General features: G+C 34.1%; 1 protein-coding gene across 2 annotated transcripts; it reads right to left on the reverse strand.

Moving 5' to 3' along the window:
• Nucleotides 1-533: 533 nt before the first annotated feature.
• On the reverse strand, nt 534-8,924 carry LOC104897531 (sphingosine-1-phosphate lyase). 2 transcript variants are annotated; one of them, XM_010684416.3, is made up of 15 exons: nt 8,507-8,903; nt 8,261-8,306; nt 5,190-5,341; nt 4,941-5,000; nt 3,903-4,127; nt 3,643-3,784; nt 3,445-3,495; nt 3,279-3,370; nt 2,810-2,936; nt 2,514-2,529; nt 2,301-2,408; nt 1,894-1,948; nt 1,663-1,809; nt 1,054-1,132; nt 534-977 (listed from the first exon to the last, which is right to left on the reverse strand). In XM_010684416.3, exons 1-15 carry the CDS (start codon nt 8,698-8,700, stop codon nt 855-857), a joined length of 1,617 nt encoding a protein of 538 aa, XP_010682718.1. In that variant the 5' UTR covers nt 8,701-8,903; the 3' UTR covers nt 534-854. The 2 variants fall into 2 exon arrangements, 1 of the variants encoding a protein (XP_010682718.1); XR_007275194.2 differs by lacking the exon at nt 534-977 and having other exon boundaries at nt 1,052-1,132; nt 1,894-1,982; nt 8,507-8,924.
• Between the last annotated feature and the right edge of the window lie 1,705 nt (nt 8,925-10,629).

The following is a 10,629-nucleotide window of genomic DNA, read 5'->3' on the forward strand; positions in this document are numbered from 1 at the left end:
AATAATTTTTTAAAAGGACGAATTTCAATAATTATTACTTCATAATACATTTTGAGAGGTAGTATTTACGTTAGGGGTAATATTTATGTTATTAATGGTCAATTTTTTGTCTAATAAGGTCTAATAAGTTTCAATCAGGTCCAATAAGGTCTAATAAGTTTCAATCAGGTCCAATAAGATCTAATAAGTTTCAATCAGGGTCAATAAGGTCTAATAAGTTTCAATAAGGTCAATAAATTCCAATCAGGTCCAATAAATTCGAGTTTAGATAAGTTCAGAGCCAATAAGTTGAAGAGAACGCACCCTTACTACTTGGGTGTACTTACGTCCGAATGCCACATGTAGAATACTTGTGTTACAGCGATGCTTGTGCTACACATGAAGCACCATTTTGTTTGCATGCACAATTTATACTTGTTCTGAGGCTATGAGGCACACCACACACATGAAATTCCAAATGATTATGTACTACTTCATTAAGATATACATTTGCAATAAAAATGACCTTCATTCAGATATAGTAAATGCATATCTCACTAATAATCGATCCAAACGATCTTGAAAGAGTCTTCTTCATTTTGACATAACAATATTTCTTTACACTTAGAGAACATCATTTAATAGTTACTGTCATATTTGTAAGGGACACAAAACATTCTCCCAGAGGCATATTACTACGATAATGGTGACTGTGTGTAAATGTTTTGAGATACTTATATCTTGCATCCCTAAAACATTCAATCCCACCCCTTTCACACTGTATAGGGTGGAATGATCTAAGATGTCATTCAATCTTGTTCCAAATTAAAATGTGAACTGTATAAAGATGATAGGAAGGCTTAAGAAAGGGCATATCAACACGTGCCGTCCATGAAATTTACCAGCAATTCCTGTACCATAACTCTATCAGGCATTCTCCCAGCAGCACCATATATTGGGGCAAGTCCTCCACTGATTGGACCTGGATTTTCTTTCACCTGAAAGTTCGATGGTTTTTCTTAAATAAAATCACCAATCTCTAATGATATCAAGATATAATTTGTAAGAACTTACCTTTTGCACAGACTCCTGCAAATCTTTTAGGAAGTCATCAACCACTGATACATGCTGAAGAGTCACACAGATATGCAGGCTGTTACATGTAAATGATTTGGATGAGAAAGATATCTCCAAGTCCCTAAAATGTCGTCACATTGCGTATATGACAATTTTTTCTGTCAAAACAGTCCGACAGTCGGACCGTCTATTAGTTAAACAATACTTTAAATGTCAAAAAAAAATTCAGTATGAAATTAACCTTCTAGTGAACTATGGAGCTACACAAAGATACTTTTAAATCCAGCAAAATACTTCACAAGTAACTAGATCTGACCAAAAAGTTCTGATCAGATGGTCTGACAAATGATCCAGTTAATTAGCTATAATGGATCCATGTTGTGCCTCTTGATGCAACAAAAAGAAATCAAGAAGTAGAGGGGACTCCCGTTTGGTAGAGGAGGATAGATAAATTAACAACTGGGATAATATTTTCTATAGATTCTGTGTATGGACTATGAAGCATTTTGGGATTTTCCTGACTTAGCAGGGAGGTAGTTTTGGGATAAAGACAACATATGATCCTGTACCGAGAAGTGGACAAGAGTTTCTGTCTGGTAGAAGTACCTGTTGGGTCGCTGCAGGGCATTTAGATGCCAGCCTTTAGATGACATCAAGTCGTTAACTTCAAAAATATCAACAATGTTGGACGCGAATGCCACAATAGTCATGTCAGGCCTCCCAACGACAAACAACTCTGGAATTCCCTTTATTCTGAAGAAATAAATTTCTCATCAGTTTATATGCTGGTGTACAGCATAAAACTAAAAGGGAGATGTTAAGTGAAACAGCACAAACCCTTCCTGAATCTTCTTTGATACCTCCATAATCTGTCTTGTATTCTCTAAGTACCCTGTGATTTACAGGAGAACGATAATATTTGCAATCTGAAAACATCAATCATCATACTTCCTCTGATTCTTTTCAGAGTTCCACTTTGACTTTCACATTTCTAGCACACAACTTTGACCATTAATAGCTATAACTATCTACTAGCAGAATTTATTAAATGTTGCATACTTTGAGAATATATATTCAGACAAATCCAATAGCATTTAACATAATAGTATTTGTTTTTATATATTAGTCGAATAATATGGTCAAAGTGGGGTATTGTGGATAGTGCAAAAGTCAAAATGAAACACAAGAAGTATTTGGGAAGAAATTGGGAGCTCAAAATAAGAAAGGTAGCCCTGGTTACCCACCTTCCTCACCCAAAGACATCATCGCTGCCCATGCACCAGCAATAAGACCACCTGGTCTGCTCCCAGCAATGGTTGGAGAGACATAAAGACCACCAGACCACTCAGTAACTGTCGTATTAACAAGCATGCAATCAGAAGTTCAGAAAATCAGAACTATAGCCAACAGCTTCCTGAAAATATGACTGGGGAACACAATGAATAATATAGACTCACCGGCAACAAATTGATGCTGTTGAAGATGCACCACAAAGCATGAAGTCATGCAAACATGCATAGTTAGTATAACATTCTCCATTTAAACAAACACAAGCAGAAGAATAAAAAACATTCCTATGTGCTGCACAAGTACATCTTCTGTACAATCTGTCAGACCTCCAGACACAAGCAGAAAGCCAGAAACTAGTGAAAAATAGAAGATCAATAAATTTTTAAAAGAAAAGTACACCTTTCAGCTCCTACAATTTAAAAGATATTCAGATAAGAGATAAGATCCACAATATTAATAATACCTTCCTGATTTCATGATTTCGGTAGAGAACTACACTGGTTCCTTTGGGGGCCAAGCCATATTTGTGTACATCAACAGATATTGAGGTAACTCCTTGGACAGAAAAATCAAAAGGTGGAATTGGATACCTGAAAGGACATTACACATTTGTAAATTTGCAAGCTCCTAAATATAGCCACTGACAAACAAGTGAATACCCCTTGTCATGATGCGGTAGTTGTTACCCAAAAAAAGTTATGTGTCATTGATTATTAATCAACACCACCAACTTATAAGTTCAGTACTAAAGGGAAATGTTGGACAGAGCTGAACACTTAGACTTTAGGACACAAGGGGAAGTGGCTGTGGCACATGCCAGAACCTCTGATATCAGCTCCTATATATTCAGGTAGCTCAACAGACACAAAGGAAGATAGGAAAGTAACAGGAAGCTTAACTAGATATACAAGCAACAACAACAAAAAACGTACCCAAGTTTACGTGCAAAAGGCAGAACAAATCCACCAAGACAAAGATCAACATGTAAACAGACCCCAAAGCTCATCGCTAGTTGGCCAAGTTCCTACGGAGAATCTCCAAGATCAATTAATGTTCAAAGGCTTGAATCTTAATGATCTTAAACACCACTTTACTTACTGTTATGGGATCAATAATGCCATGTGGATACCCAGGTGCAGATCCAACAATCTATGAGGCATGAAGTTAGAGAGAGACGTTAATGCATGAAATTTACATTCATTAATTTCACATGCCAGGCAATCAGCAGACTTGCAGATCCTTAGCTAAATTAGAACATTACAGCTGCAAAAAGGGACTGTATAAATTGATTGTTACCAAGATGGTGTTTTTGTTGATAGAACGTCTAATTGCTCTCACATCAGCCTGAAACTCACTGTTCACAGGAACACGCCTAAGTTTAATGTTGAAATACTGGGCAGCTTTGTCATATGCTGAGTGGGCAGATAAAGGGATAATCCTACACTTAGCCATAAAAGGAACAAAGGGAACTTTCAGCGATCAATGATAGAAAGGGCCAAGGAAATACTGACCAAATTAGAAGTTGGTAACTTGGTATGAATGCCATTCAGACATACATTTCTGGGTTTTTGATTCCCTTCTTAGTTTTCATATAGTCACGTGAGGACTTGACAGCCAATACTATACTCTCGGTGCCTCCTGAAGTCATATTTCCACATATCTGACCTCCAGACGCCTTTTCTTTACCCCCAAGCAGTGCAGCTGTCATTGCAACTACTTCTGCCTCATAATGTACGACACTTTGGAAAACATCCAAATGTAACGGGTTGGTATGTGCAAACCTGGTAAAGAGTAACAATATTAGCATCGCCAATTGTTCAACAGGACCTCAAGTGGAATTTTTTTTTGCAAACTATAATACACAAATGTAATCATGCAAGTGCAAGGCTAGGTACAAGCATGCATGGGGACACGATAGATCTGTGAATAGCATTGCATGGCCGCACTAGGAGTGACACAAAGCTATCAGAATTCCGTACAGAATATCTAAATGCTCATTTGGGTTGTACAAGTAGCATTAGATGCATCATAAAGATACAAAATAGGACTTAATTACATAAATATAATCTTACCAACCCTCATTTTTCAGCAAACTATTCTCTGTAAACAGTTCACCATTTGGACACCATTTACTAATTTATGAACAGACTTTTTCCTCTTTAGAGTAGACATAATTTGCAAATCCAAAATGTACACATTCAATATTATTAGTTCACAAAGGTATTCAATTTGAGAAAAATAACTTCACATATTTTGATTTAAAGAAGTAACAATAAGTACTTAAAAAAAACCAATGAGTACATGTTCGAGACCCATAACTATTACTCTCCATCAGACCTGGCTCAGCTAAACATGCAATGATAAGCAATCTAACACAACAATGGAAAAATGAAGAAGAGCAACAAACGACAACATAAGGGTGTAGAGGACAACAGATGATGAGGACAGCTAAATCAAAGATAGCATTAGAAGAGCAATCGAATCTTTGCAAGGGCATACAGAAATTAAGACTAGAACCCCTTTCACAAGTGCAATGCATTTGTGTTATAATGAAATTAACATGACAAAATAAACAGATATAGCTCACTACTAACATTGAGCATGCTTCATTTATCAATGAAAAATGACCTTCAAACTCAGTTCCTCCAATGTATCTGCACCAAAGATCATTAGGTATACATTAGAGTGTAAGCTTATAATAAATACAATCTGAACGTCAGAAGTAGCATAGACAAATCCATGCCAAATTCATGATACCAAAATAATGAGTTTTTTTTTTACATTCATCTTCTCTTATACACTAAAGGCTATATGTGCATCACGCATTGAAGATACAAACATACACTGTACCAGAACATTTGCCTTGCCATGCCACATCCTTTCTCTTTTCCTCTTTCATCATTTCAATCACTCGACTTCCTAAGCCAGAAGCCGGCAATTCAGTTCTCCAACCATCTCTTTTCGACTTATTACCTGATTGCAACTTATCTACGACCTGCATATCAGAAGAAAACAATTAAACCCCCTGAATAAGATGTGGTCACTAGTTTGTTTCATGGATACTAATATCACTCACTAAAGAGCAAAGCATATAAATTGACCACAAAGGATAATTGTTACAAATTTCAAGATCCAGGTGTGATAAATACCAATTAGAGCAGTGGCATGCAATATTAGCTCACAAGGTTCTAATGCAGATTCCATGAACCTAAAGCTACAGATACCATCTTGCCGTTCTACCAAACAGTATTGATGTCTTAAGGTGGTACATGCCTTAAATATAAGAAATAACCAGCAAAAAGAGTTACAATACACTTATCAAATAAGTATAGTTGTAGATTGTATGCGAAGATGCACCCACTCTTAAAGCTTCATACTGTGTCATCCAAGAGCAGGAAGTTGAGGATCCTGACTACCTTAATTGAAGAAAAATATACGACCCTAACTGAAGAAGCAAGGTTAGCAAGAGCAAGGTGTTACAAACACATTTGCTTCATTAATTACAAAGTAGAAAACTGCCTCAAGACCTATATAGAAACCTTGAAGCACCTACTTCGATTGGGATACCTAGATATGATAGGACACTAGTGAAACGGATCACAATATTTTCTAGTTCTTAATTTGTAAGAGCTGCAACGGCCTTAACAAACTTCTAAAACACCAGGACTCACGGGCTCAAATCTAACATCCATAGCTGCCAATACACATTAATAGTGGGCCAAGTAATGAATCAAAAACACAGACGTCGCTCCCTCCATAATCAATGATGCCACATTTCATATCAAACTACATATAGATGTTTGGCTGTTCAAATATAACAACATTTTTTATACTTATTGTCTATAAATATATTTTTAAAAAAATTAGCTGCATATAAGAAGTTAAAATTTGAAATATTAAGCAAAGAATTATTACATCGATCGACGCATAATTATGACATTAATTCCTAAATTACTACTTTTCTAATCTTAATGTTTATATGCAATCCTAAGGACTGCATATATCAAAATCTTTTTATATATTAGGAAAAGGTAGCATAAGTTAGTACTCCCTCCATTTGCATAACCATCCCAAGTGACTATTTTCTTTTAGCCTAATACTAGTGTTCTCATTTGACATTTAATGTGTAAATCAATGAATTTGTTTGCACGGTCACAACGTTACTCGAAAATCTAAATGCAAGAACCTGCAATTAGCTAGAGCATTATGTGAAGAAAGCTAACTTATACAAACATCTTATCCACTATAATAGGAGTTGCTTACATATTAAAGTTAATAGCCTTAGCTTTGATCACTAATTTCTTTAACAATAAAGTTTAATTTTATGAAAGAAACATATGTAAGGAAAATATTAACATTTTAAGGGCAGAATACAATGTAGGCCACACATGGAGTTGTCCACTTCTAACACAATCCATGGTGGGAGCACTCAAAACATATACTTCCTCCTTTCTAAAATAAGTGTAGATTGACACTATTTATCAACTAACTTTAACTCTATTTTCTCGCTATTATATAACGAAACACATATAGTCAAGTGAGATCGTGTTAAATTTGTATCAATACATACTTCCAAACTATCAACTTTCAATGATTTTTACTTGTGCGCAATTAAAGATACTAATGACCAAAGAAGCACCTTGAATTACGTGAAAAAGTCTATGTAACATCTATTTTGCAATGGAGGAAGTTTTAAACAACTTCATATTTAAACCAAGTAAAAAAATTCTATTGTTCTGTGTGGAACAAGATATTTTTCCCACTTTGTGGTAAACTAATTTTGCAAAACCAGGTTTTAGCTCCCATTTCCTTTGCCTTACCAGGCACCAAATAGCATTTTCTGCCAACAACATACTGATATACACTCGATAAGATGTCTTTAAAAAAGTAGTTTACATAAAAATTACCTTCTTATATGTTTTACACTTTTAGTTATAAGTCATAAACAAAAGGAAGACGTGAAGTTGGCCTATTTCAACCAAAAAAGTCAAATTTGGCCATTACATTTATATGGAATATGGAGGGAGTTGGATTACTTTCTGTACTAAAGTAATGTTAATATTACAATGATACAAGTCCCTCAATATATAGGTTTGTTTGGCATGTGGTTTACAGCCTGCTTTTTTTGGGTTAGCTTTAGAGTAGAATTTTAGGGACTGTTCCTATCTTAATGAACAAGCTGATTGGAACAGCTTTTCTGGCTGTTCTTTTCCTAATAAATCATGACTGTTTTACCCAAAAGCTAACCATTTATATAGTACTGTTGGCTTTACCAAGCATCTCTATAAGCAACCAATGCTACCAGCTGATTACGACAATCGATACACAACAATACCAACAATGTCAAAGCTTTAAACCCTTTATACTGGGGTTAGCAGATCAAATGAGCAAGTAAACCAGCTAGCTGCCAGGAGTGAGAAGACTACATAAACCCATCTGTTGTTTTCACATTTTCGTCGGTACTTATCAGAAAAAATAAGTTCAGATAAGTTCACTCTAATAAGTTCATATTAATTCAATTCAGCAAAATTAAGGTTTGACACACTCACAAAATAGGTCTCCTAACTCATAAGGACTAATATAGTCTAATAAGTTCCCATAAGCAAAAATAAGTTGAAAAGAACGGCCCAAAGAACGAAAAATTGTGCTTGCTTTGACGAGTTGGATGGATATAGAGGGTACTATAATTGAAACTCATGTCATATACCACCTCAAGTAATTAATATACCAATAATAAATGTATGCCACAAATGCAAAATAGTCAGTCAAATTTAGATTTCCCTTCAACATCAAAATCAATATTCCCAACTATCTCAATCCCCAAAATCATACTACAAAATCAACAACATTAAATGCAATCTCACATTCTATTCATTCAATCAATCAAAATTCCACAAAAACAAAAAGTGAGTACCTTCTGTTTTTCAGCATCCAGGTAACGATTAACACCAGGAATCAACCTACACATTTCAGAATTGAAAGACTCATCTTATCAAACATAAGTTACATAACCCAAAAAAAACATACCTCAAACTCCGTTCTGAAATAAGTGAAACACCTCCGTAAAAAAAGCTCCCACATAAAATCGAGAAGTATTTCATTTATTTTAAAACGGAGCAAATAGAAAAAAACAAGACAACTACAAAGTTTGATAAATTACTTGATCATGTACATAAAGGATGCTATAAGAGTGGATTTAATCCCATTTTCAAGAACAACAGTAAGAATAGAATGAAGAAATCGAGCAATAAAAAGAGAGAAAATTGGAGCAAGAATTAAAACAAGTGGCTCATATTGAGAAAAGAAGGAGTTGGTGGAAGTACGAAAGTGGGTTAGGAGAGAGAAAATCTCCATTTTTTCAGATGAACAAAGCACAGAAAGTAAACTTCAAAGTCTCCCAAAACTAGTTCTGAATAACAAATTAAAACCAGATTCATATCAAAGTATTTGTCTTCTTTAAGTCGACATTTGATTCGACAATTAGGTAGTTGTAATATTTTAAATGGTTTTTAATGAGAGTGTTTAAGTTAATGTCATTATGATCGATTGATTGATTTGTTTCTTGATAAGTATCGTGGACGTTAGTGTTGCTTGTTGTGACTTGTGATTGCGTGGTAAGCTAGTTAACCAAGAGTTGATAATTTTGTACTAACTACTACGTGACTACGCCTTTTAAATGGACTAACTTTGGTTTTTGTAACTAGGCCCAGTTACGAGGAAATATAATTCAATTTATAGGAGCGTGGATAATGGTCCATTGGAAATACAATGGCTTTATTTATTTGACCGGAGAAGCGAAAAGTCATTTGTTGATATGAAGTCATACGACGTTTATAATAGAAGTCAAGAAATAAAAATCAAATTAGTTTTTTCCTCGGACGATGCCTTGGGTTATTAGTTACAATAAACAAATATGTTATTATTTTTAAATTTTATAATTTATTTTGCTACTTTTCGTATTTTTTGTCAATTAAAAAATTGAAAAATTCACGTCACGACGTAATAAGTAAAAAAAATTGAATGGTTTGATTTTGAAAACAATACCTTAAAAGGAATCGTGGTTAGAGAATATGACATCAATATTCTCTTGTAAGTTACGCAGTGTGTTATAGATAGAGAGTTGGTCTTATAAGAGACCGTCTAATTTTAATTTAAAATTAGGCAACATATTAAGCTCAATAGAAAGAAGATAAGTATTAATGGGCTTTTTGAATAAAATAATGGGCTTTTTGAATAAAGTGGTAAACTTAAGTTAGTCTAATTTTAACATAAAATTAGACCGTCTCTTTTAATAACTTGTGATAGATGTATATACTTGTTTAAGTCTATTTAGTTAAGTATAATTATTACAAGACTTTATCGTATTTTATTTGAAACATTAGACAACAAGGTCATAGTGTATTGATGGTTAAACTCTTAATTTTTCATCTCAAAGGTCACGTGTTCGATACTTTGCACTTACGCATTTTTTTCAAAAGTAAGGAGTACACATGGACACAAAGCATTTGTGTTGAAAATTTGAGGAGAGTGTCACGTGGCACATAGGCTTTATTTCGCACGTCTTTTACTATATTTGTATAGATAAATTAAAATAAACATAATTCTATCATGGCAAACTACGAGCATTGAGTAGATCTAACATTGACGAAAACTCACGGCTTACACATCATTGTTTGATGTAGTCTTCTACAGGGGTCTACCGAGTAGTTTTGACGTTAAACTTAATTTAATCCAACTGATTGTAACCGAAGTATCAACGGTTGTTGGAGCCCGCACATACACGAAAAGGAGAAAACAATTTTTTTGTTTGCACATCTTTCATACTTTCTAATATATTATATTTCTTGAACACTATTTGTTAGTTGCATAAACACTATTTATAGTTACATGAACACTATATGTTACTATGTTAGCATCATATTTTTCTATATCACTTTTTTTGTTTGATTGATTTCTTTATTATCTCATGTGCATTAGCAACTTTATCCCCGCTACATGCTAGTAAACATCTATTAATTAGAGATTTATCTTTTTTCGTGTACTGTGGCCTAAAATCTTATCTCAAATCACGCAATATATGTTTTTCATTAACTTTGAAAATTAAGTATCTTTTGTATCTTTATTAGGGCTATTATTGTATAATAAAGATATGGTTAGTATTATCTTTAGGATAGATTGTCATCGTAGAAAATATTACCTTATGATTTATTCTAAAGATATTATTAATCACATCTCTTATCAAATCGTGATATTCCTAATAAACTTGTATGTCTAATGGAAAGG

The sequence above is a fragment of the Beta vulgaris genome, chromosome 6 (genome assembly GCF_026745355.1).
Source record: "Beta vulgaris subsp. vulgaris cultivar EL10 chromosome 6, EL10.2, whole genome shotgun sequence".
Lineage (NCBI taxonomy): Eukaryota > Viridiplantae > Streptophyta > Magnoliopsida > Caryophyllales > Amaranthaceae > Beta > Beta vulgaris.